The 26,638-nt window shown below is 52.9% G+C and overlaps 1 protein-coding gene across 4 annotated transcripts in view; it reads right to left on the bottom strand.

Annotated features, from left to right (window-relative positions):
- Window positions 1-2,309: 2,309 nt before the first annotated feature.
- The window catches only part of DENND2B (DENN domain containing 2B), a 171,671-nt gene continuing 147,342 nt past the window's right edge, over window positions 2,310-26,638 (bottom strand). For all 4 annotated transcript variants that reach the window (XM_061440862.1, XM_061440863.1, XM_061440864.1 and 1 more), the window contains 16 exons: window positions 25,209-25,360; window positions 23,679-23,894; window positions 22,646-22,742; window positions 21,958-22,002; window positions 20,795-20,979; window positions 19,612-19,721; window positions 19,351-19,420; window positions 16,284-16,361; window positions 15,625-15,765; window positions 11,954-12,102; window positions 8,088-8,265; window positions 7,784-7,825; window positions 6,119-6,230; window positions 4,538-4,777; window positions 3,629-3,715; window positions 2,310-3,082 (listed from right to left, as the gene is read on the bottom strand). In XM_061440862.1, coding sequence (XP_061296846.1) covers window positions 3,048-3,082; window positions 3,629-3,715; window positions 4,538-4,777; window positions 6,119-6,230; window positions 7,784-7,825; window positions 8,088-8,265; window positions 11,954-12,102; window positions 15,625-15,765; window positions 16,284-16,361; window positions 19,351-19,420; window positions 19,612-19,721; window positions 20,795-20,979; window positions 21,958-22,002; window positions 22,646-22,742; window positions 23,679-23,894; window positions 25,209-25,360 — 1,937 coding nt within the window. In that variant the 3' untranslated portion in view covers window positions 2,310-3,047. The remainder of the gene's footprint in view (window positions 3,083-3,628; window positions 3,716-4,537; window positions 4,778-6,118; window positions 6,231-7,783; window positions 7,826-8,087; window positions 8,266-11,953; window positions 12,103-15,624; window positions 15,766-16,283; window positions 16,362-19,350; window positions 19,421-19,611; window positions 19,722-20,794; window positions 20,980-21,957; window positions 22,003-22,645; window positions 22,743-23,678; window positions 23,895-25,208; window positions 25,361-26,638) is intronic.

Genomic DNA, 26,638 nt, shown 5'->3' with positions numbered 1-26,638 from the left:
TTCTGTGCCAGTATCAGTTTTCCAGATTGGGATGAGAGCTGTGGCCACAGGAGGAGGTGGCAGGGGGGGACCCCTAAGGTTAAAATAACACTGTATTTTAAAGCTACATAAAAGGTACAGGTTTTAAGAAATAGTCATTTATACCTATGTATCTTTGGGCAAACAGTGGAAACAGTGTCAGACTTTATTTTTCTGGGCTCCAAAATCACTGCAGATGGTGATTGCAGCCATGAAATGAAAAGACGCTTACTCCTTGGAAGGAAAGTTATGACCAACCTAGATGGCATATTCAAAAGCAGAGACATTACTTTGCCAACAAAGGTCCGTCTAGTCAAGGCTATGGCTTTTCCAGTGGTCATGTATGGATGTGAGAGTTGGACTGTGAAGAAAGCTGAGCACCGAAGAATTGATGCTTTTGAACTGTGGTGTTGGAGAAGACTCTTGAGAGTCCCTTGGACTGCAAGGAGATCCAACCAGTCCATTCTAAAGGAGGTCAGTCCTGGGTGTTCTTTGGAAGGACTGATGCCAAAGCTGAAACTCCAGTACTTTGGCCACCTCGTGCGAAGAGTTGACTCATTGGAAAAGACTCTGATGCTGGGAGGGATTGGGGGCAGGAGGAGAAGGGTATGACAGAGGATGAGGTGGCTGGATGACATCACCAACTTGATGGACGTGAGTTTGAGTGAACTTCGGGAGTTGGTGATGGACAGGGAGGCCTGGCGTGCTGCAATTCATGGGGTCGCAAAGAGTCGGACGCGACTGAGCGACTGAACTGAACTGAATCTTGTGATCTAATCGCATATCTGAGGATTCTTTGGAGACATATTAAAAAAGAGAGGGAGAGGAAAGGGGGAAGAAATAGGACCTTTGGAAACTATTATTTTATTAAGGACTCCACTTCTGTGATTCATGAAACCAAGTTAAAGTGACAAGTTCTGGAGGTAACAACACCCTACTCTGGACTTTCTGGTTATAGCTGCTATCTTCTCTTTTTACCTCACCTGTAAAACCGGCCTCATGAGACCTAGTTAGTGTGCCCTCCTATTCTTGGAAGATGCCAAAGCCAACTATGTAAGAGGCTTTTTCAGAGACCAATCTGTCTTCCTAAAAGATAAAACCTCCGCTTTATAAGGCAGACAGCAACGCCCAACCACACACAGACTGGGACCTGTGCAGGAGTCACTGGAGATGGGGAGGAGGAGGAAAGGGGACTGCAGAAGATATGGTCTCCTGTTTTAACAAGCAGGATAGAGTAGAAGGACAGGAAAACTATGATTCAAATCCTGCCAGACCCGAAGCCAATACCAAGGAAGAAAGTTCCAGCTTATTGCCCCACCCTGGAAATTTTCAAGGTCTTGTCTCTGTGAAGGCCTTGGATGGATAGAAACCCTAAGCCACCCATATTCCCCACCTTACTTCCCTCCTTGCTTTTCCAAAGAATATAGCAAAGTTTTCTGCGTGCACACCTCTAAGGGTTCCAATGGAAAAAAACTTCACAGCGTGACACTGAAGAGCCATAAACAATGGGCCCAAGCTATAAGCAAGCCCTGGGTTGTCTTTAGCTGGGCTTGACTCTACCGATGTTAGGGTACCCAGTGATGTCATAAGGGCTTCATACTGAATAGGAAAATTGTAAGATTAACCTAATAGGGAAGCCAAGAGGCAATAAGCATTCTTTCCATCAGTGGAAACACACAGAATCTGAACACTTGGCTATTGGAGAGGGAAGCTAAGCTAGAACAGTAATTAGGCATCTTCTAAGACCAGTCATCACCGACTCGATGGACATGAGTTTGAGGAAGCTCCGGGAGTTGGTGAAGGATGGGGAAGCCTGGCGTGCTGCAGTCCACGGGGCTGCAAAGAGTCGAACACGACTGAGTGACTGAACTGAACTGAAGACCAGTCATATGGGGCTTCCCAGGTGGCGCTAGTGGTGAAGTCACCAGTGGTCTACCAGTGCAGGAGACGCAAGAGAGGAGTTTGATCCCTGGGTCAGGAAGATCCCCTGGAGGAGGAAATGGCAACCCGCTCTAGTATTCTTGCCTGGAAAATGCCATGAACAGAGGAGCCTGGAGGACCACAGTCCATGAGGCCGCAAAGAGTCGGACACAAGTGAGTGACCATGCACACACAAGACCAGCCGCACAGCTCAGGCCAGAGAACTCAATTTCAGGGGAGGTCAGTGACCCACACGAAAGCTAAACTCTTAATCGAGTACTCAGTTCCCTGCATGGAGGTGTTTCATCCTGCCTCAGCCCATTCCCCTGGAGAGAGAACTCTAGATAATGAAGCCAAGAAACACATGGGGCTCTGGGCCCAAACAACTATACACTGTTTATTGAGAACACCCGTAGATGGTGGGAAGGAGGGATGCCCTGTACCGCATCATGGCCACCACTGACTGGGAGCTGGGCCTGGAGGACACTAGCAGAGCTGGAGGGTGGGCTTCCCATGCCTCACTGACCATCACAAAGGTGGGAGAAAGAAGAGAAGGCCAGGCCCGAGAGCCTGGTACCATGCTGCAAATGGGGACTGATTGGCCTTTGCCTTTCAAAACAGACGCTTAGGGGAGGGGGACTACTAGAAAAAAATAGAAACTCTAAGATTTTTTTTAAAAAGTCTCATACATGACAAGACAGCATGTGCTCTCCAGGGCCCGAGACTGGCAGCAGGGGCCGCAGGCAGGCAGGCAGGCAGGCCAGGAGCCTCCAGGGGAAGATCAGTGGTTCGGCTGAGACAGTCAGCTGCACATAATTGGCCAGTCACCAGCACCCAGCAAAACTTCATCCATGCTCAGGCAGGGCAGGAAAGCACCCAGCCCCTTGGGAATATACAAATATTTACCAGATTCTCTTTGCTTGTTACAAAAACATAAGAAAGCTTACAGCAGATTATTTACAAACAGTATCCTGGGATGTCGTGAAGGCAGAGGTGGGCTGGCTTGGAGGGTGGGGTCTGTGGAGGCAGAGCGGCCACAGCAGCCCAAAGGGTCCAAGGCTGGGTCCCCTCCCCAGGCTCTGCAAGGCACTGGACTCTGGGGAAGGGGCTTAATTCTTCTTGTGGAGGAACTTCATTTTGTTGCCTGTGGGCCAGAGAGGGTGAGAGTGAGAATGTTTCAGTATCATCGCTTCCAATAGTCCTAACTCTCAGTGAGAGAGAAGGATTCGAGAGACTGGATTGCAGCTAGACCCTGATAGTGAAAACACTCTAGAGCTCTAATTAGGCTCTGGTATTAATCATGAACAGCCTTGGGCAAGCCATTTAACTTCTTTGGTCTCAATTTTCCTTTTACGTGAGACAAGCTTTGATTCTATGGTTCAGCTGGCTGAGCTCTTTGAAGGGAGGGGAGCTTTTTCAGAGAAGGACACTCTGCTACTTCTTAGTAGACCTGCCCTTATAGCCATGAGGAACACTCACTGGTTCTAACGACTCTCATGTTCACTCAGGAAGAAGTGCACCCCAAAAGACCCGATTGAAGTGAATATCTGTCAGATTTCCTGTTCTGTCTACAGCCCTAATATAAATTCCCATTGTCGCTGGTTTATTTAGAGTAGTTTGGGGTACAGATCCGCCAAGCACCCCACCCCCTCCTTGCTGAACTTGTCTCATCAGTGACAAGGCTGCTTACCCAAACCACGGAGAAACTTGTTCATTCCACTCTGCTCAGTGTCTGGGAGTTCCTCTAAATATTGTTCCACTCGCTGCTCAAAGAGGCCTGCAGAAGAGGAAGAACAGGGAAGAGAACAGTCCTTGGAGGAAGGGAAGGGAAGGGAAGGCTCCTGTTGAGAGGACCAAAGGGAACAGATCCCAAAAAGGGGGAACCACAGACCTGGGATTGTAACTTATAGGAGCATCCTGTCAGAATCCAGACCAGCTCATCAAAACTATTAGTAATGACACCTCACTGGTGTTCACTGCTGATGGCCTGAGCTGCATTGTGGTGAGGATGCAACGTGGTATCAGAGCTGCCCCTAAGTGGGCATCTTCTCCAGCTCCTTTCAGACACTCTATCATGTTGTTTGAAAAGGTTACACTAAAGGGACAGTACCGGTGGACAGAAGACGCAACAGTCCTGAGGTTAGAAAGGTCTTGATGAGAAGAAAAAGCTCTACAGTGAGCAGAGCTGATGAAATAACAGAGATAACCTTTGTGCTTTGAGTGCAGACTGCCACCAACTTAAGACAGAGAACTGGCTCAGTTCTCTTCAACCCTGGATTCTCAGGACTCCCTAAATGGCACAATCTGGCCTTTTTCTCTAAATAAGGACCTATGAAGAGGGGCAAAGTGGAAATAAGCCCCACTCTTTTGCCACAGGGCTCCAGCCTGTGCCCAGCCTAGTGAAGGCACTTTCTGGGGCAGAGGATAAAGTGCCCTTGGCAGTCCCTCTTAGAAGAAAAGGGATATTAGGAGGCCTGCCCTGGCTGATACTGATGGAGGCTCACTGTGCCTGGCTACTCAGCCTGCTGGTAGCAGAAAAGCCGGAGGAGGAGACCTGATACCCCTCAGAACCCCCCAACCCAGGCTCTTCTGGCCTTACCCTTTGCCCGACACTTTCTCAGCTCCCTGTCTTGGATGAAGCCAGCAAACATCTGAGACTCCATAAAAACTTCAAGAAAACGGCGGATGCTTTTGGAGGCCACAGACTTGCGGAAGGCCTCCCGCTGAAAGGCCCTCTCCCCCTTCTCACTCTGTGTCAGGAAGAGGGAGTAATGCCCAACAGTCTCCACAAAGAACCGGATAAACACCTCCGACACCAGCCCATTGAGGGTATTACATTCTGGAAAAGAAAAGAAAACCTTTGAGGTTCAGGTCTAGAGCCTGCAACCGTAGCCTCCAGGGGATCTTGTCTCCATCTCCTCAACTAAACTGTAGCCAAAATCACTTATCTGTTCTTGGAACTTTAGCTCTTGTGCTCCCAGGCTTGTAACTAGCTCATGAGCCAGGAGGTTGGAAACTGTGCTCTGAACATGGAAGCTGGCAGATACTTGCTGAATGAGTGAGAACGGAAATCAGAGACCAGAGCCCCACTCCCCCCTACACCCCTTGCCCTCTGGTGGTTTCCCTGGCTTCACAGGAAGAGGAAGTTGCCTCCACCTCCTGCAGTGGCTCAAGGCAAGGCCTGAGACAGAGGAATAACTAGCATCCTAACAGCAAGAAGAGTCTTTGTGGTTGCCAGCTGTCTTTGGGTTTTTCTTCCCAAACTTCCTGAGGAAGAGAAAAATTAGAGGCAAGAGGGGAGCTTTGTAGCCTGGGCCACCCCTAGAAGCAGCTCTGATGTTATCTAAGTTTCTGAACTCCTTCTGATAAAATACTATACTATTCCTCTCCCCTCAGACCCAATCAAGCCATAACTCCCTGAACCACACTGGGAGCTGTTGTTCAGTTGCTAAGTTGTATCTGACTCTTTGCAACCCCATGAACTGTAGCACACCAGGCTTCCCTGTTTTTCACTATCTCCCAGAGTTTGCTCAAACTTATGTCCATCAATTTGGTGATACCATCCAACCATCTCATTCTCTGTCACCCCCTTCTCCTCCTGCCCTCAATCTTTCCCAGCATCAGGGTCTTTTCCAATGACTCAGCTCTTCTCATTGGGTGGCCAAAGTACTGAAGCTTCAGCGTCAGCATCAGTCTTTCCAATGAGTATTCAGGGTTGATTTCCCTTAGGATTGACTGGTTGGATCTCCTTGCTGTCCAAGGGACTCTCAAGAGTCTTCTCCAACACAACAGTTTGAAAGCATCAATTGTTTGGTGCTCAGCCTTCTTTATGGTCTAACTCTCATACATCCCCACACGACTGCTGGAAGAACCATAGCTTGGACTATATGGACTTTTGTCAGCAAAGGAGTAGGGCTAGAAAATTCTAGGCTAAAGTGAGACCAAGGTCCTATATCTGAGTTTCATCAGCCAGGTGGGTCTGGCGCACAGAAGCAGGGTCCAGGCCCGATGAGGCCCAGGCCCAGAGTAGAGCAAGTCTAGGACCGGCTCATGAACCAGGAGGTTGGAAATTGTGCTCTCAACATGGAAGCTAGCAGATACTTGCTGGATGAATGAAAATGGAAATCAAAGACCAGAGCACCACTCCCCCCAACCACTGCGTGGGGCAGGCCTCACTCACCATCATCGGAGTCGCTGTCTGAGTCCTGGGAGATCAGTTCGTTCTTCCTCTCCAGAGCCTGCTCCAGAGCCGCCTGTAACTTCCTAGGTAACAACGTGTCCTCATCATCCATCTGCGGGAGAAGGGGACCACACGGTGAGCACTTCCTTTGTGCCCGTGCTGTCTGAAGAGCTTGAATATATAAACTCGATTATATAATATAATCTCATTTCATCCTCCCAATAACCCTGATAATTTTACCAACCTCATTTTTTTAAAGATTTTTTTTTTTTATGTGGACCATTTGTAAAGTCTTCATTGAATCTGCTACAATACTGTGTGCGAGCTCAGTTGCTTTAGTCTTTTATTTTTAAATTTTATTTATTATTGGCTGTGCTGGGTCTTTGGGGCTGTGGAGGGCTCTGTCTCGTTGAGGGTAGGGGCCACTCTCTACTTGCGGCGCGTGGGCTTCTTGTGTGGTGGCGCTTCTCTGGTTGCAGAGCACCGGCTCTAGGGCCCTTGAGCTTCCACAGTTGTGGCACATAGGCTCAAGAGTTGCATCTCTCACACGCTAGAGCAAGGGCTCAGTAGTTGTGGCAGACAGGCATAGCTGCCTCAAAGCATGTGGGATCTTCCCGACCCAGAGATCAAACCCATGTCCCCTGCATTAGCAGGCAGATTCTTAACCACTGGACGATGAGGGAAGCCCTCACTTCAGTCTTGTCCGACTCTATGTGACCTTATGGACTACAGCCCACCATGGCTGCTCTGTCCATGGGATTCCCCAGGCAAGAATACTGATCACCGTGCCCTCCTCCAGGGGATCTTTCCGACCCAGGGACTGAACCTGCATCTCTTACGTCTCCTGCACTGGCAGGTGGGTTCTTTACCACAAGCACCACCTGGAGAGTCATGTTACAATATCGCTTCTATTTTATGTTTGGCTTCGTGGCCACAAGGCAGGTGAGATCTTAGCTTCACCACCAGGCATCAAACCCACACCCCCTGCCTTGGAAGGTGAGGTCTTAACACTGGAGCAAGAGGAAAAGTCCCTATCAACTTCATTTTAAGAAGAGAAACTAAGGCATAGAGAGAGGTTAAGAAACTTGCCCAGGGTCACAAAGATAAAAAGTGTGGAGCAGGTGGCATTCACTGCTCAGGACCAGTAGGGGTTCCCACCCCAGCACCACAATGAAGTCTCCCCAGTTCCTCCATCTCTGGCACCAGGTGGTAAGCACGGTTGGCGGGGGGCGGGGGGGGGGGACGGGGAAATCCCACGTCTCAGGCGCGAGGTTAGGCTGCCGTGCCTGTCTCTATATTCTGATTCAGTGTCCATATCTTGATGCTTGGTACCCAGGAGATAGAGCTCTGTCAGTGGTGCGTGTAGCAGACTACATTCCCAAAGTCTACGGCATTAAGATTATGTTCCTTTATGTGCCCAGCAGAATTTCTACCACTCACAGAGACTCTTTGAAGTTGACAACAATCACAAACCTTTACATTCCTCCACATTCTTTGCATCATGGATAGTCCTCCAGCCACTTTTCAACTGTCTGCTCTGTGAACGTGGAACCCAGAGCTCAGCAGTCAGCTACGAGGGTGGAGTATGTGTGTGCAACAGTGCTAGGTGCTCTGTATCAAACAAGCGCCCACCCTGGGGCAGGCCATGCAATGTCCCACTCTTACCTGTCGGATGAATCGGTCAGACCCCAGATTCACCATCAGTGCCTGGGAAAAAGAGTCATGAAGGGCAGTGATTCAGGATATGAATCCCTGCAATGCCCTGCGCAGATATCCTGGATTCCCAGGGTCAGATAACAGGAAGAACTCCAGCCAGGGAGAGGCCTCCCAGGGAGCAAGGAGAAGAGCTGGAGACAAAAACAAGATCCCAGCAGCCTCCCCCAATCCCTTCCCCTTCTGCCCTTCTCTCCTGGGGGCTTCTGTTCCTTCTGTCCCATCCTCCCCCCAGCTGGTTCCCCAAATGGCCCACCTCTTCCACAGGCAGCTCCTTCAGTTTGGGGAGGGAGCTGGAGAGCAGGCCAACCAGGAAAGGGGTGGGACAGCAGACGATGTCGATCATGGAGGCCGGGAGGACAGGAATGAAGGTGTGCTGCCAGGAGAAGGGGTAGAGCAAAGCCACCACCGCATGGGAGCAGCTGGACAGGGTACTGGTAGACAGACAGACAGACAAACACTGAGCCCAGGCCCAGCACCTTCAGGGAAGGGGAGTTAGTGCCTGCTGGGCTAGGCTCATGACCTCCTTTCATGTTAATCCCAGGGCAACAAAGATGCTAAGGAGGTTCAGCCTGGGTCTGACCTTGCAGACTGATGAAGCCCCCACATCCCCCCTGCTCAGGGCCACAGGGCCAGCAGTGGTGCCCTCCTTGGTGGCTATACCTAGAACAGCCGTGAAGGTACACAGCAACACCTGAACACACACATACACACCTCCCACAAGGGCCACCCAAATGCACAGGTTGGCCTGACCTAGTTTGGGAGGATCAGCTCAGGCCAGGGAATACAAAGGTAAGCTGAGCAAGAGTGATCACAAATTCATAGTGTGTGAGAGCTGGAAGGTCCTACAGAGGTCATCTTACCAAGTCCACATTTTACAGCTGGGCTCACTGATAACCCAGGGTCAGTCCGGTCAGAAGTGGCAGACGTGGGACATGGCCAGTTTTCCTGTCTCCCAGTTCAGTCACGTCTACCGTTCCCTACTCCCCTAACTGGAGAAAGCGGGCTGACTGAGTGAGGCTGGCGCCATTCTCATCCACTTCTGTCTTTCCTCTCAGGCTCCAAAAAAAGGCCAGACTTCTCAGTGGGTCAGCCTTCTCTTGGCCTAGAGGGGCTCCAGCACCATATCACAGGGCTGGCTGTCCAAGCAGAACGACCAATGGGAGGCCAGAAGGAGAATCTCCCCAGGGCTAGCCAGAAGGCATAGAAGTGAGTGCTGAGGGCTAGTATGGGTCACCAGTCACCGCAGGAGACATACCTGGCCTGAACCATCTACCTGTCAGGAGAGGAGTCAAGGACACGCCCCTCAGGGCCATATCACAAATGAGACAGTGGCCCAGAGTCATTCTCAAGCCTGCCTTTCCCACCCTGTCTCTCTGCATCTATTGGTCCCACCTACTAGCTATGAAGGCCCTGGGCTCTACCTGATTGGCTCCAACAGGGACTGTCATCCTTTCATGACTAATGACCACCAGTCAGAGAACATGGTTCCAGTCCATGACAGAAACAAACCCTCTTTTCTAGAAGGACCTCTGGATGTTTACAAGTTTTTTGGCAACCCCAGGGACAACTAAAATACTGCTGGGTCCTGAGGCAGAGACACAGGTATTCTGGCCCTGAGAGCCCTTTCCCTGGGGACAGCACTCCCCAAACCCCAAGGGGAGCCACCTGAAAAAGATCTAAAAAAGGGCCATCTCAGAGTCAAAGGAAACACTGTTCTCCACAACGCCTTCCAATGGGGCCCGGGGCTTGGCAGTCAGGCTTGTACAACCCTTAGGGTTGATCACTGCAAGCTTGTGTGTGTGCGTGTGTGCACGCACACACGCACACACACACACCCTCCCACTGGCACAGACATCAGAACTAAGCCAGAGGGACCAAGGACTTGTGGACAACCTAAAATGTGAGCAACAGAACAAGAGCTGGCTGGACTCCAGCCCTGTGCGGCCTCACCGGGCTGCCTACTCTGCCCTCTCCAGTCAGAGGCAGCCCCTGAGCAGGGAGGGCATCTTTTCTAGGCCCAGGATTGGCAGGACTTGAACACCAAGCCAGGCCAGAACAGGACCCTGGGGTATTTTCCTCCAGGAACGGTCCAGGAATGTGTTCAGAGGCAGCTGCAGCCACAGGAAACAATCACTGTATTCACAGCCCTGATGGAGCCAGGCTGGGGGTGGGGTGGGGGGTGGGGTCGCAAAGAGGAGGCTCTGTCCTTGGTGAAGGAGTGAAACCTTCAGGGAAAGAAGCCTCGGGCCCGCTCTGCTAGGGGCATCAAGGTCTGACCAGGCCAGAGCCTCACAGATGGGCAGCCAGGGCTTTGCTGGCAGACAGTGAGCACGGATGGCAGAGAGGCAGAGATGGGGCCCCAGGGAGCTTCCATAGCTGGCTAGTTCCAGCAGCTGGCTCAGTCCCCTCACAAGGCCTAACGGACATACATATAACTGTGGTATACTGAAACACAGAGCTGTGGTGGGAAGCGGGGTTCAGGGTGGGGGGAAGTAGTCTTCATTTCTAAACCTGGCTCTCTCTGAAAAAGCCAGAAGCTCTGGTTTTTCTTCTTCCTCACTTCTGGGCTGAGGGTGGGCCCAAGTTCCTGCCCCAACACCCTGTGAGAGCATTCGGGAGTCCATTTCTCCTACTTCCTAAATGACCTCCTCACACACACAAAACAAAGTTTTTTGGGGGAAAAACCACAGGAAGAGTTTTCTGCCCCTCATATCAGCACCTAGCGTATATTATGGCACATAGCAGATAGCTTAATAAATGCTCTAAAAGACTAAATTAATCCACCACTCTAAAGAAACTACTGCCCCCCTGTAATGACAAAAAAACACACAATATGTTGCTGAGATCTCATCCTCTCCCTGCCTGTCCCACCCACTATATATATTCTTTGCTATGGTCTGAATGTTTGTGTCCCCTCAAACACCCAGTGATATCTGAGGTTCTTAGGTCATGAGAGTGGAGCCCTCATGAATGGGATCAGTGCTCTTACAAAAAAGACCCCTCAGAGATCCCTCGCCCCCTGCCTTCTGCCATGTGAGGACATAATATGAAGCCAGCGGCTATGACTGAGGGAGAGAGCCCTGACCACAGTGTGGCCACGCAGGCACCTGGCTCCTGGACTTTCAGCCTCAAGAACCGTGAGAAGTAAATTTCCATAGTTTATAAGCGACCTAGCCTGTGGTATTTTGTTTATAGCAGCCCAAATGGACTGAGATGATCTTTAAAGAAAAAAAAAAAAAACCCACCTTGGCTGCCCAGAAGGACTCAGCTTCTACCAGAACACCTCATGTCCAGTGACATTTCCTCCATCCCCTCCCTGACCACAACCAGATCTTGGCATCTGAAATTCCTCTCCCTCCAAAACCATAAATGCCAACACATGTGATTTATTCAGCTCTTTTCTGATTCTTCTTCAACCAGCTCCCCTGCCTCAGTGGCAGCTCCGGTCCCTGGACTTCTTTTGCCCTTTCCTAGTCTGGCCAGCCTCCCTACAAGCACCGTCCTCCCCAGCACCCTCAAGGCCCTCACTTCATCCTTCTCAGCAAATCGCCATGTGCCCGCCTGGGTCACTCCATTCAACTGCCTTTTCCAGGTGACACTCGCTGGACAGCTCAGTACCCCTCATACTATCCCTAGTCAGTGCCCTCACCCCTTCTCATGATGGCTCTCCCCAGAGCTCATCACTCTCTTAAAAAGCAGCACCCCACAGAGATGGCCTTGCGTCCCCCTCCAGGGGAAATGTGGCTGTCTGCTAGGAGTCTCCTTCCTTTCTTACCTCTCTCTATATAAATAGGTTTGCACCTATACAATCTTGGCTGCTACAAAAGAAGCAGCGTCTGTCTTTTTCCCTCCAGCCAAGTCCTCCATCAGGCCCTCATCTCTGCCACCCTGTGTGCGCACAAGCCCTGCTCCCTCAGTCATCCTCCCTGACCATGTTTGCTAACCTGTGCTCTCCATTTGATCCTTCTCTCACCACACACGCAGTCGCACCCCGCCACCACACACACACACTCTCCACATACTAACGCAGTGGCTGGCATATACTAGGACCCATACACACGCTGCATTAATTAGCGGATACGTCTTCCCCACTTCTTCACCTCACCTGCTGGGCCCTACCTGAGCTTATCTGCCACAAAAATGACCCGACGCTCCAACAGCAGCGAGGCGAAGATTCGGATGAGCTGACGCACGCTGAGGCAGGTAAAAAGGCACTCGAAGTCCACGTGCTCCAGCCGGGAGTCCGTGGGCCGGCGCAGCTCTAACACCTGCAGGAGAGCAGCGGGGGAAGGGGGTCCAGGCAGATCAGGTGGGTGCCACTCCCAGGTCCCGCACAAGGCGACCTGAAGCTCGCTTCCCTCCCCAGTCTCTCTCCCGAGGCTTCCACTCTACAGCCGGCTATGCAATAAGACCCAGTCTCCTCCTCCACAGTCCTCAGACCCCAGCCTGTGGGCAGGAGGGCTCACTGCAAACAAGGCAGAGGCTCTAGAAGCAGGTGGCCAGGCTCTGGGGGAGGGAGGAGGACAGCTGACCGCTCTTTCAAACCAGGAGAGTGAGGGAGTCTCCCCGCACGGTCCTCCCTGACCTTTTGCCTGTCTCAGCCCCCACATGGACGGACCCCCACAACGGATCACGGCCCCCCAGGCGGCTCTGCTCACCCCTCACCCATCTCCAGAAGGACAATGTTAGTGTCCCTGTTGCCATGCCCCCTCCCTTTCCTGCAAGGAACTGTTTCCTTCCAGAGGCTCTGTCCTGGCCTCTCTCAGCGTGTTTCATCCCTGTGACAGGAACAAGGAAAACACTGGGAAATGGCTGGCTATTCCACAGCTTGGCCAGAAGAGGCCTTTCTTGATCAGGACCAGACCTAGCCGTCTTCCCTCCAGTGGGGCGGTAAGACCACTCCCAAGGTCGGCGATATGGCACAGACAGCACTTTCCTGGGGGCAGGCATGAGGCTGGAGGGTGGCAATGACCCTGGCAATGCGAGCAGGGGGAGCTGATGGCGCTCGGGCCAGGCCAAAATGGCTCTCACCAGGGCCGCCTGGTCCTCCCCTGGTTCCTCAGCGAGGTGGGCAGCATGGACACGTAGGCCTCCAGAGAACCAGGAGGGAAAACGAACTCCCTCTCTCAGCCCTGTGGAGTCAGAGCTCTCCCCCAAGGGCTTTAACATCATCCCATTTGTTCCTCCTAACTCCGAGCTCAGCGGTCATCCCTCTGGCCCTGGGGAAACAGCACAAGGGGCACAGATTGCCCCGAGGATGTGTCTCTTTTCAGAGGTCTGTTTCCATGCTGTCTCTCCCACCCGATGCTCACGTCCCAGAGGTTCGGCATTAGCAGGATACAGGGGACACCAGAAATGTCAGTGACGTAGGCTGAAGGAATCCCACACCGCCATCACTCTGGGGTCAGAGGCCTCGGCACACCTCCTACTCCTACCCCTGCCCCGGAGGAAGTCACAGCGAGGCTCCCCTAAGCCTCCCTCCTGAGAGCCTGCATGCAGTTGGCGCTCCATGCCTGGAACCCGAGAGTCTGGACTCTCCAGGGAGTGAGCGTTCACACAGGCAGCTTGGAGGACCTGGGCTTCCTTTCACTCACCCGCCCCTCAAGGAGATCATAGTCTGCTGGGGCTAAAGGAGCCTGAACGATCAGCCCATGAGCTTGGTGTTAGGCCAGGGGAAAGGTGTAACTTGCATCTATACAGGAGCCGAGAGGGCTGGGAAGAAGGGTACCCATCCCATCTGGGGTGGGGCGGGGGCAGTGGCTCAGAGCACAGGATGCTTAACTTGGTTGCCCAAGGGGGTAAGAAGGCAAAAGGAAGCAGAGTTTATGGATGTGAGAGGAGGCTGGTGAGTGGGCTGGGCCCTGTCCTGAAGGACTGACTCCCAGGTACTGCTGTTGGACCCTCAGGGCAGGGTCAGAGGTCCTGCCCCTAGGCCACATGCATGAAGCAGAAAGTCCATCCAAGACAGGGTGGGAGAAAAGATGCCACAAGAAAGGCCCTGACTAGTACTCGCCACTCCCAGCAAACCCAGTGCTTCTCTAGTCAGACCCTCTCCGCTGCCTGCAACAATGAGTACATTTATTTCTCCCTCTCCTCAAACCCAGCACCCACCTCTCACTCTCAGAGGACAACCTTCTTTCCCATTTGGAGAAAACTGAAGCCATCAGATGAGAATCCAGGATCTATAAGCCATGGCCCTTCCCTGCCATCACACCAGAGAGGACCCCCTCTCCTGTCTCCCCACGGAGCCCACTGCCCACCCCCAGTCTCACTGTCCCCTCCCTCTGCTGCTGTCTTAACCTCTCTCTCCCTTTATGGGCCATTCCCACCAGTACCCAGACGACCACCTTCAACAAACTGGCTCCACGTTACCGTTCAACCACTGCCCATTCCTTCCCACAGCCAAGCCTCTGGAAAGCTATCTCTGCAGGCCATGTCCCCTTCTCAACCCCATCCACTTCTCAACTCTGTCCACTCAGGCTTCTCAGCCCCCTGACCACCGTAGTTTCTGGAATTCTGTCTTGTCAAGGCAGCCCGCCACACCTGGTCCTGACCTCACCTCATCTCTCCTTCCTTCCTGAGAGGCCCCTTCCTTGGCTCCTGTTGCTGCTCCTCTACTGCCGGAAGCCCTCAGGACTTTCTCCTCCTCCCCATCTACACTCTTTGCTAATGTGCACAAAATCAACTCTTCCTCCTCACAGACCTGCTCCTCCCTGAGGTGCTCCACTGACTACCCTGCTGCTCAAGCCAGAAAGCTGGGAATCAGCCTTAAAGTTTCCCTAACACTATTCCCCATTTCCAGCCACTGCAAAGTGCTATTGATCCTGGTTCTAAAGTACATCTCAAATCCCTCTTCCTCCATCTTTCCATCCACACCTTAATCCAAGCTCCACTCATCTCTTGCCTATACGACTGCAACAATACCCAAGCCGGTCTCCCTGTTTTCACACCAGTCCACTATCAACATAGCAGCCAGACTGGGCTTTTAAAATCATTATCTCAGATCCTAGAATCCAGCTTGAGATACACTCCAAAACCCTGAATTTGGCCTACAGCACACTGTGACCGGGCCCTGCGGTCTCTCCACCCTGCTCACTCCCTTTCTCAACCATCTTGGCCTTCTCCAGTTCCTTGACAAGCATACACACTTTCCCACCCTTTGCCTTCGGATGCTGTCCCTCTACCTGGCATAATCCTTTCCCACACACATCCTTCTCTTTCAGTCTCCCTCGCCTTACTTCATCCACTTGACTCCACTCACCCTGGGTCCCTAAGAAAAGGTCATCTTCCTCAGAGGAGGCCTCCCCTGGCCCTTAGTCTGAAGGAGACGCCCTGTCACACACTCTCCCTCCTGTGCTGTCACTTGGCACCTGACACTCTGGGGAGTTATCTGTTTCTATGGGCAAGTATTTATTTAACACTGGTCTCTTCCACTTGTCCGTGAACTCCACAAATGCTCAGCTGTGCCCCTCTTTAACTGTACAACTCTGCCCCGAGGTCCGCAGGAACCTGACCGTGAGACAGCACATATTCCATAAACATCTAATCAATGAAGAAGAGACGGCCTGCAGTTTAGTCCGAACAGGTCAGGGAAGGCCCTGGGAGCTGCAGAGAGGTGAGCGACAATCACAGTTCTGTCACTCATTTCTCAGTACCTGTCGGTTAGGTGTACAAACGCACTGAGCTAGGAAGGGGCCGTGTTCCGCACTCTGGAGACTGAGCCGTGGGCTCACAGGTCCCACCCCAGCCTCAGTCCGTGACCGGAGAGAGGAGGCAGCAGAAATCCCTACCTCATTGCCAGCCCCTGGCAGGAAGGTCTTCACTTTGATGGTCTTCCCTGGGGCGGGGAAGGGTGATTCCATGAGACTTCTCATGAAGGGATAGACCAGAGCAGCGGAGATCCCACGCCGGCGCTCCACCTCATCGAGGACCTGTGCCCACCGGCAGCAGCCCAAAGAGGAAGGCGGTCAGGGCCCTGCCCTTCCCCTACCTCCTGGGTAGAGAAGAGGGCACTCTGGCATCTGACTGGTCTGGGCCAAAATTGCTGGGAGCCAAGAGCTTCACACCCCACCCTTCCCAAGTCCACTGTGAGGGCTGTGTTCCCTAACTATTTCTTGCTTCAGACCCCAAGAGTGAATAGCTGGGCAAAGGAAACACCTCTTGAGAGTGGAGTTCCTGGGCACTTGGCTTCCCCAGGGTCTCTGTCCCCAAGGACTCAGCTTGCCCACGGCCCAGGGTGGGATGTGACATGAGCAGACGCTGCCGTGTAGGAGCTGGTGGACAGGGAGGGAGTCAGACAGCCTGGCTGCACTTGCCCTTGCATTCTCGCCTTCTCTCACCCTCTCTCTCACACACACATGTGGTTTTCTCATCTAAACCGCCTGTAGATACTCCTGTGGGAGCTTTCAGATGGGGGAAGGGGGCAGGAAGTAAGCCAGAGCCCTCTTACCTTGGAAAACAAGCCGAAGCAGCCAAGGCGGCTGATGACACAGTACACCTCTGGCAACCGAGGCCCTTTCCCGCTTGGCTGGGCGGGGACAAGGAGAGAGACAGACACAGAGAACACGTGGTTACTACACCTGGCTCCTTTTCCTTAGGATCTGAGGACTAAGCACCTCTCTTCTAGTGAAAGAAGACTCCAGGCCTCTTCTGAACACCTACTCAACCAGGCCCTCAAAGGAAAAGCGGCCACTCTTTGGGGGTCAGCTTCAGCCTCTTCTGGCCTTCCAGCCCAAGGTGCCAGGCTCCTGCCAAGTGCTACACAGGCTCTGCCCTTCCTCCCAGAGGACCCTGGTGGGGGCTGGCAAAGACGAAGCGGTGTGGCAGAGGCTGTAGGGTGATCTGTGGATTTACATCCCCAAGTCCCCGGGAGCCTGCTGGCAAGGACAGGGGCTTGTGTACATTCTTAGGAATGAGCCGGGCGGTCTTCTGCCCCCACCGGAGACATTCTGCAACACATTCCTTTTCTCAGTTGCACTTCTCTCCCTTTCTGGATCGTCCCCATTCTAGAAAAGCAAACTGACACTATATAAGGTAAGTAAACTACTATTTATTGAATGTTTACCGTTTCTGAGTCCTGGGCTTGGAACTTTCCAAAAACTTGTTAGCTAGGCATTATTATTCCCATTTTATGGATGAGGAAACTGGGTTCAAAATTAGTAAGCCATCACCCAAGGTCAGATATTTAGAAGTCATGGAACCAGGAGTCTGTTTCTGCCTGTGTGTGTGTAACCTCTTTGCTGTGGTACCTCTGAAGTAAGTTGCCTTCTGACAGAAAGGAGAGAAAAGAAACATGAAGATACGGGAGAGAGGCCTGTACAGAGTAGAGGAGAACAGAGTCGTAGGGGGATCTGAAAGGTAGGTAGCTCGAGGAGAGGTGGGCCAAGAGCTCCCCAGGCCTGGAGCCCCCAGTGCAGGCTGGAGGGAGTCCACAGGAGCCGGCTTCTCCAGCCAGTGGCTGGCAGGGCTCTGTGGCTGTTTCTGGCTTGGAGGCCTGGAGGGCCTGGCCAGGCCGGGTGGGGAGGGAGCAGAGCAGCAGGTGCTGGCCCCTCATGCAGGCCGCTAAGCAAATGCAGATGGGGCTATTTCAGTCTCCAAACCTGCTGGCCACACGTCACAGATCTAAAGAGAAGGCAGAATCTGTTTTTGTCCATATTAGGCCTGAAACTCACTCCTCTCTTTTTCCCTCTCCCCCGCCTCCCCTAAAACCCCAAGTGATTAAATCAAGTATGTGGGATTTGGGTTAGAATCGTTGTGTCCAATCTGTAGGAATGCCGAGCGAGTGCCAGCCCCCTTGGCAGGGGCCCAGCCCAGGCCCTCTCTGAGCACGCCAGGACAAACACGCTCTTCCCTGGGGGCGGCAGGCCCACTGCAAAGGAGCAGCTCTACTCCATCTCTGCCCCTGCTAAAGCAGCCTTCGCAACGGGCCCCTCCAGTTCCAGGTGAACCTGCCTGGCTCCCCGCCTGGCCTCTACTGCTCCACATTCCCTTGGCCCGACTCACAGGCATTCTATAGCCAAGTATTCCTCTCCCTGGACTACCCTGTGGTATCATCTGGGAGTTCCAGACTTGGGGTTTTAGAGCTTGGAGTCAACCTGGCTCTAGCGCTCACTGGCTGTATGACCCTGGGCAAGTCATTCCACATCTGAGTCTCAGTTTCCTAATCTACAGAACAGATTTAACAATGCCTCATGGACTACTATGAGGAATAAAGAAAATGACATGCCTGGAACATAAAATGGATCCCAAGTAATAGTTCATTCCCCTTGTCCAGCCTTCTACATTGAAAATCCCACCTCCTCTACTAAAGCACCTAGCCCACCCTAGCACTCTCAGTGGCTCAGTCATGTCCGACTATTTGCAACCCCATGGACTATAGCCTACCAGGCTTCTCTGTCCATGGAATTCTCCAGGCAGGATACTGAAGTGGGTTGCCATTTCCTTCTCCAGGGGATCTTCCCGACTCAGGGATCAAACCCGGTCTTCCTGCATTGCAGGCAGATTCTTTACTGTCTGAGCCACCAGGGAAGTCCTAAAGCACCTGAAGTTCCTTGAATATAGGATCCAGGTCTAACTCATTTTTATGCACCTTCAGCATGTTGCCTAACCCTCAGTAGGTGTGTGGTACATGTTTTTGAATGAACGAATGAATGAGCCCGAATCCTTCATTTGGGGTCCCTGCTATACACCACCTTTGCCTAAGATCCCCATCATCTGCCCCTTCTCCCACTAAGGCCCAGGAACCTTGAAACACTGTCAACAGCCCAAGCCAACAACATCCCCAGTGAGCCCCAGGGGAGCGTGTGACGGGACTTTCTTTACCCCAATCTATTTCCCAGGACTAATGGGAAGAGGGATGGGGTAGTGCTTCTCTACAACATGTCTTATGTTTTTAAAACCCTTCCTTTCCCCTTGAGCTCAAGGCATCTTTCCCAGAATCCCACAGAAAGTTACCGCTCTGTCCCTGTTCAGCCTCCAGTCCTACCAGATCAAGTGCAGGACACACATCAGGCTGGCCAGGGGTCGGGGTGAGGAATATTGTCCTCCATCCCAGTCTGATGCACACACACACACTGATGTGATCCTGCAACCCAGGATCAACGATCTGAGCTCAAAAGCCCAAAGAAAATGAACGAAAAGAAAAAGTATAGAAGAGCTAAAAACATGACATCCCAGTAGAAAGTGATCTAATCTCTTCCCTTATTATAGATTATCTCAGATCCTGGGGCCCAATCAGAGTGGCCACTTTAAGTCCTGCCATCCCCGGAGCGCTGTGTGTGTGTGTGTGTGTGTGTGTGTGTGTGTGTGTGTGACAGTGGCCTCAGGGAACATACAAGGCAGCCGAACACAAGAGTTTCTACAAGCTCAAGTTAAAGAAGAGCACACACATACAAACTCTGTGGCCCAGCCTTCTACACTGAAAATCCTACTTCCTCTACTAAAGCACCTAGCCCACCCTAGCACTCTGGACTAGGACCATTCGGTCCTAGGCCCTGAGGACCGAATGGCCTGCTTACCAGTAAGCGCCTGCAGTAGCCAAAGCGTCTGCTGCCATCTTCCCCAGTCAACATGAAGGAGAACGTCTCGCTGGAACAGGGAGAAGTCTGGCATCAGGGAAGTACACAGGACCAGGAAACAGCCCCCAAGAAGAAGGGCTGCCATCCCAGGGAGGGGGTGAAGGACCAGGCTGCTACAGGAGAAGAGGCTGGGACTAGAGTGGGCCCAGCCAGCCGCCCGCTATGACAGGGTGGAGGAGATTCTGCCAGACTGGGCCTCACCTGCTGTACTCTGACACAGGGAGCCAGTCCTTGGCATCAGGGAAGCAAAACTGGGGAATGGCCTTGAGCCTCTCCTCTGCCTCCCGCATCTGCTTGGTGGGTCGGTCCAGCTGCAAGGAAGAGGGATATGGGGAGAAACAGATCAGAGAAGACATGAAAGCTGGGGGTCGTGGGGGTAGCTGAGAAATATACCCCCCATCCCCAGCCTCGTGAGTCCTAGGTGGCGTTCTACCAACTGGCGTGCTTCTCAGCAGCCTTGACCCCACTCACAATTCTCACAGAGAGGTCTGGGTGTGGGATGAGTCATCATTCATTCATTCATTCAATATATGCCAAAGCAGCACTTTATATGTGGCGCCTGGCACTGTGCCATTGCTGGACTACCAAGAAAGAGACCACAAAGCAGATGGTGTCCCTGTCCTATGCGCGTGCTGGCCAACAGAGTGAAGTAATCAACAACACAGTCTCAGAGGGGCCACAGAGGAAATAAACAGGGTGATACAACAGAGAGAACTGGGCGGAGGGGGCTACTTTAGAGTATCTAGAAAGATCTGGAGGAGGTACTGTTTGAGCAGAGAATGAGAAAGAGCCAGTAGCCAAATGAAGAGCTGGAAAAAAGAAGATTCTGGGCAATGACAGAGACAAAGGGCTTGAGTGTTACAGGAAGTGAAAGGAGGCCAGGCAGCTGGGCTGGCTGGGGATAAGCAGGGAAGGAGTGGTAAGAGCTCAGGGAGGTGGAGGAAAGGGGAGAGAATGCTGATGGGTACAGGGTTTCTTTGGGGAGTAATGAAAATGTTCTAAAATTGGTCAGATAACTGTGAATATATGAAAAGTTATTGAATGGTATGCTTTAAACAGGTGAATTAAATAGTATCTCTTTAATTTAATAGATTAAATTGTATCTCAATAAAGTGGTTCAAAAAGAGAAGAAAGATAGAAGTAGTAGCTGGGGGCCCTTCCTCAGGACCCTCGAAGTCCTGTACACAACGTGGATCTGATTTTAGCCACACTGGGGGCTGCTCTCTCCGCCTTCATCCTCTGAATACTCACTGGCCCAAACCCACCACTTCTCCTGGCTCCAGGGAGCCACACTCAGGGCTGGGGCAGTGAGGTGGGTCGCTATGGCAGGAACAGGATGGGCCAGGCGGAAAGGCAGAGGCCAGGAAGGAGGGAGGGGTCGCACCTTGGGGAACTGGTAGGAGACCTCGGGGAGGTAGGTGTTCCGGGAGGGCTTCTTCTTGAGGGACACGACCACGAAGTACTCAAACAGCTCCCGCTCCTGCCACTCCAGCAGCTCTAGCTCCAGGGTCCGGTAGCTGGGCGCGCGCTTCAGCATGGACTGGATGTGGACCAGGCGCTGTGTGTGGGCTGGGGGCGGGCCACACATCAGGACAAGACCCCGCATCAGCTCCCGCCCCACCTCACACTCAGGGCTCCATCCCAGTGGGTCACCTCTAAGTGCAGGAGCCTAGCCTGACAGCCTGACCCCCCGAGCTCTGGGCGAGACTTGGCAGGAGCAAGGTGTCTGTCTGTCTGATCTGACACAGGGAGCTACTGGTCTGGGCCTCCCGGAGCCTCTGGAGGCTGGGCTGGGACCAATAAGACTGCCTGAGCCAGGCAAACCCAGGGAGGCGTCATGGCACCTACACACCCCTGGGCCAACAGGGCGAGAAGATACAAACATCCACGAAGCCTTCATCCTGGGGCCCTAGCAACCTTGGACTTGGACCCTTCCCCCTGTCCCCAGGCCCAAAGTCCACCTGCCCACATGCCTGGGGATGAGAGGAGGGAAGGAGGGAGCTCCCAATATCGATACTTTATTCATCTAGGAAGGTCTAAACAGGGGTTCTCGGTAGAGAAAGAAGAGAGATTTGTCCAAGGCCCCTGGAATGTGAAGGTCCCAGAAACCTTCCAGGGAGGTGACAGCTCTCCTCTTTAGGGAGGGGAAAGATGAGTGGCCTTACGGCCTCCCAAGCACCAGGTTCCTCAGACTTCAGCACATTTCTCACAACCAGAAGAGGAACCTTGAACACATCTCTGACCCTCCAGACCCACAACACTTACCAGGCAAACCTAGATGGACAATGAATGGCTTAAGAAAGTAGGGCAGGGTCACCAGCCTTAAATTTGGAAAAGGGGAGATGTCTGAATTTAAGCTCACAGGGCTGAGCTCCATGATAGAAGGAATGGACTCCCCTAGAGCTCCTTGCTCTGTTGGCCTCGTATCCTGCCTGCTGATACCCTTCCCAACTGGGCCACTTTGGGACACTGGGACAGCAAAGGCTGATAGATACCCTTCCACCAGGGCTGGGAAGGGGTCCCTGCTCTCTAGGAGCCACGTCTCACCTTTGAACCTGTCATCAGAGTCGCTCTCGCTCTCGCTATTTTCATCTGGAAAAGTCAGAGCAGAGTGCAGGCTGGCTGAGCTGCTGCCCCATGGTAAATGTCTTCTGTGCACCCCCCCACCGACCCCCTCCCCACTCCCCCTCTTCACCTCGGGCCCAGCTCATGAGGGATGGACCTCATCTGGGCTCCAAAGGGCCCCCGGCCAGGAACTGCGTGGCCCAGGGCCAGTGTCCCTCAGAGCTCAACCTGCAGGTGTTAATCTATACACAAACTCCTATCCATCCAGTCCTGATCTGGGGGAAGCTGAGGGCCGAAGCTGGAGGCTGAGCCAGCAGAGAGGCCTGTGGGCCTGGAACACAAGGGTCCTGCCTCCAGGAGGCCAAGATTCAAAATGGGAAACAGACCACAGTGCTCAGTAAGTCTGGCCTTTCCTTTGGCCGGACACAGATTCCCACTCCCACCTCCCCCCTATTCAGGCCTCACAGCCCAGAGTCTCAACTAACCGTTCCCAGGGCTTTCTTCTCTTTTTGGCCCTCCCCTCCTGTGTGGCCACTTTTTGGCAGGGCTCTACCCTCCTAGAAGGCAAGTTGGCCCATGGAAGGGTAAACTGAGGCTAGTCCTTGCATCTTGCCACTTCTAATGCCCAAGGGCCCCAGGAACATGAGCCAGCTCGGGTGTCCAGGCCTACCTCTCAGTGATGATGTCTCAATGCTGGACATAGACAGCTTTTTTAACCTCTTCTTTCCCCTCTTGGCATTGTAGATGGAGTTAATTCTTTGGACAAGCTGGGTGAGAAAAGCAGGGAGGGTGAGGTAACCCTAACGCCATCTGCCCCTGCTCCTAAGAAGGCTGCTGATTTACAGAGGCCATCTGTTCCCCTGCTGGTAGAAGCCTCCCACCCTTCCCCGCGTGGGGCCCAGCGCTGTCTCTCTGCTGCACTGGTCCCAAGGGCAAGCCGTAGCTCTCTACCTATTTGTCCACTTAGTGGTCTCCTGCCCCCAAGACAAGGGTCCTCACTTAGCTCCCCAGAGGAAGGAACTGTGATCAAACCAGACAGGATGGGAGCTCCTGGGTCTCAGGAGTCAGTGAACCAGCTGAGACAAAGAGCTGCTCAGAGGCAATAACAGGAACAAGGACTGAGCCTTTCCCCTCCGGGCTACCACCTGGGGGCCTGGCAGGAAGGAGCTAAATTCCCAATATACCCGAGCATTGTTTGCAGGCTAAAAATACCACTGGGCTAAATCCTGCTGCTCTGAGCTGGGGATCTGGGCCTGGCTGGTGTGGGTGTGCAAATTACTGCTGAAAACTCTCAACTCAGAGAGGTACAGAAAGAAGACCCACCTTTGAGTTCTAGCCTCTCACAGCCTGCAGATGTTTCTGTGTACACAGAGACTTTGCACACCCCACGCGCACACTAATGAGGAGCCTCCTAAGGACTGCCTCCATCCAGCCAGTGGCGTGGAGCACTCCTTGGGGGCCAGCTGGCCTGTTTTCCCCTAATATCTGTGCAATATTAATCACTCAGTGCATCTTTATTGATAAGAAAAGAGAATTAGCCAGATGAAAAAAGAAAAGGCCAGTGCCTGGACCCAAAATTAATTTAAGGAGAATTAAGGAAGCAGGCGCAGATTAGGGAAAGGAGGGAGGGAGGGAGAAAAGAGCCACGGCCGGCCTGCCCACCCACCCGCCCAGTCCTGGCCGGCTCCACCTGCAGAAGCTACCTTGGGGATGCGACGGGCCCGGCGGCTGGACAGCAGCTCACTGGTGGTGCTGAGGCTGTCCTCATTAAGGCTGGAGGGCGAAGACGGCAGGCTCAGCTGAGCCAGCAGTAGCATGTCGTCATGGCTGTGCCTCTTGGGTAACCGTGGCAGCCGGTGGCTCTTCCTTTCCGACCAGTTCCCGCTGCGCAGGGACTGGCTTCCGGGTTTCAGGGAGAGCTGGCGTGGGGCGGGGGACAGGGGAGAGGGCCTCAGCATGGATGCTGTGGCCAGCACCTGTCTGCTGGGAGCTGGACACAGGAGCCACAGGCTGTCCTCCCTGACTTCCCCCGAACCCCACCTGGAATTTCCATTGACCAGGGTTTCCTCTTCTAAGACCTCAGCTGCTAATCAGCAGGTCAGGGCAAGATTAGATACTTGCTTCCACAAAGGAAGCTTGACTTCTGCCAGAAAAAAAGAAAGCAGAGACAAAGAAAACTGGGCTGTCATCTGAGTGGGAAAAGAAGGCCAAGTGAGAATGCTGTGGGCGCTGTCTGAGCTCTGGGACAAGGCTGACTCTGCTCATTACTGGGTGTGGCTCGGATCTGTGTTCTGCCTCGCTCCATCTAGACTGACATCCTTCGCCACAGGGCACCTTACTCAGTGGAATCACTGCTTGCTAAAAAGGGAGCAGCTCTGCACACCTGGCATGCCTTCCACCTGCCACCTGCATCTGGCATCGCCACTCATCACTCTTCAGCAAGTCCTCCTTCCTTTCCCTCCCCCAATTTCCTCTTCCTACCCAATCGGTCGGAAAACACACATTCAGTGGACGTTTATTTGAACAGAGCACATTAGAAAGGTAAACCTTTTATAAAAACAATCATGTCACTCCAAGGCCAGAAGAAATAATTTTTATATTCTCTGGCCAGTGTTCTAAAATCTCTAGGAGAATCAGCATTGCTTTGGTAGGTTCAAGATAGGATCTCCATCCTCCAGCCTCCTGTCCATCGTGGACAAAGCCAGAACAAGCTACAGCCTCAGAGCTCCTTTGCCTCTTCACCTTTCTCCCCATTCTGCCTCCATCAGTCCATTGCTCAGAGATTCATCCACTCAGCCATTTATCCAATGGGAGCACTTCCAGGTCCTGGAGATACCTATGTGGCTCTCCAAATCCAGTTACTGGGCCTATCCCTGGCCCCTAAATGCCAGGGCTAAGATCAGTTCTACAGAATTTTAAGACACCAACCCAGGCCCTGTCTTCCTGCTTCCAGGAAGGGAAGGAGAAATCATGATTAGACAGGAGACTACAGGGGCTCCTACCTTAGTTTCACAGCTTAGAGCTCCAGCAGTCAAGGGAAGAAGGTGGGACTGGGTGGCCCCTAAGAGCACGTCTCGACTGTCCACAAAGGATGTCGACATGGCAGAGGTCCCTGAACACAGAGCTCCTCCCTGACGTCACCTCTGCCAAGCACTAGTGAGGGAAAAAGCCTGAGCAGAAGCTGGCCCTGGCCTCAAGCTGACCCTACAGGCACGCTTCAGGGCTGCCATTACCTGAGTGGGTGGGTTGTTGTACTTCCTGTCCTGAGGACTCCACATCCTGTGCAAAGAGTCCAAGGAGTTCTCAGACAGCTGCTGGGGTTTTCGTCCTGCTCTTCGGCTCTTTAAGTCCACATCCTCATACGGATTCTCCTTGGGCAGATCTCCTGCAGAGGAGGAAAAGTTAGAGAAGGAAAGAAGGAGATACACACACACACACACACACACACACACACACACACACAAATAAACAAGCAGAATTCCTGTGAACCAAAGACAGTGGCTTCTGCCTGGCCCTTCAGCTTATGAGTCACACAGCTGCCTGTCTGCAGTGGGAAGGCTACAAACAGAGCCTGGTTCCGAGTCCAGAAGCCGAACCGTCCCCCCTCCCCAATTCAGCTCAGCCTTGTCTGGCCTCTGCTTTATAAATTCAAAGATTGCACAAGACTGGCTCAGCCACCCGTGCCTGTGCCCAGCCAGAGGACAAAGCCAACAGCAGGCGTCTTTTCTTGGCTCCAGTCCGCCCTCTGCAAAAGCCCCGGAGATATACAGTTTAAGGCAGGAAAGGCCTTCAGAGGTCACGCAGCTGTCTCTTCACCCCCTGCTCCCTGAGGACCACCTCTGGGCGTGGGTGTGGAGGACTCTGTGAACTCCAGGGAGCCGGGTGGCACCAGGCGGCACTAGACCTGCATCTCACCGGCACGCTGTGCAATAGCTCTCTCAGGACATGGCTTTCACCTGGTCCACTGAGGTAACTCTGCACCAGAGCAGTGATTAGCAAGTAGTGAGTGCTCAGTATTACTTGTTCAATGAACTGCTCTGACTAGCGTCACTCCACTTCCTCCACCACAGACCTCAGCAAAAGGACAATGGTCATCAATCCCCTTTTGTGATAAACTCTTCTGCTGGGACACACGAGAGATGTGAAAAGCCTGAAGGGAGTTTGGACTGCAGGGGTGGGGTTGGGGGGAATTCTTGCTTCTCTTCTCAGGATTCATTTCCGACGTCCAGAGCACTGCATTGGCACTACCAGGAAATCACAGAAAATCCAAAAAGCACCGTCCATTCCCGCCCTTGAAGAGCAACCCCTTCCTACAAGCCCTATCCTCCTGCCAACATACACCTGGACTCCTAAAAAGCAAGCAAGGTGAGTCCTGGCTCAGTTATGTGGCAGAACCACAGTGGTGACAAGGGTCACAGGGACTGTGAGTGAATACAGCCTTCCACTCCCCCTTGTCTTGTCTTTCCCCACCTCCACTCTATACCAATACCACTACTTGGGACGCAGGTGCTAGGGGCCAGAATACTGTTTTGCTGGAGGTGCACACCGCAAGAGCAGGGCTCGCCCCACCTTGTCTGTCCAAGCAGCAGGATGAGCCTGGGGGACCACTGGGGCCCCACAGACACCTGCCTGTGCCTCCCACCATAGAGGAGTTCAGCTGCCA

This window comes from Bos javanicus, chromosome 15 (assembly GCF_032452875.1).
Source record: "Bos javanicus breed banteng chromosome 15, ARS-OSU_banteng_1.0, whole genome shotgun sequence".
Classification (NCBI taxonomy): domain Eukaryota; kingdom Metazoa; phylum Chordata; class Mammalia; order Artiodactyla; family Bovidae; genus Bos; species Bos javanicus.
This window is presented reverse-complemented; position numbering and strand designations above follow the sequence as displayed.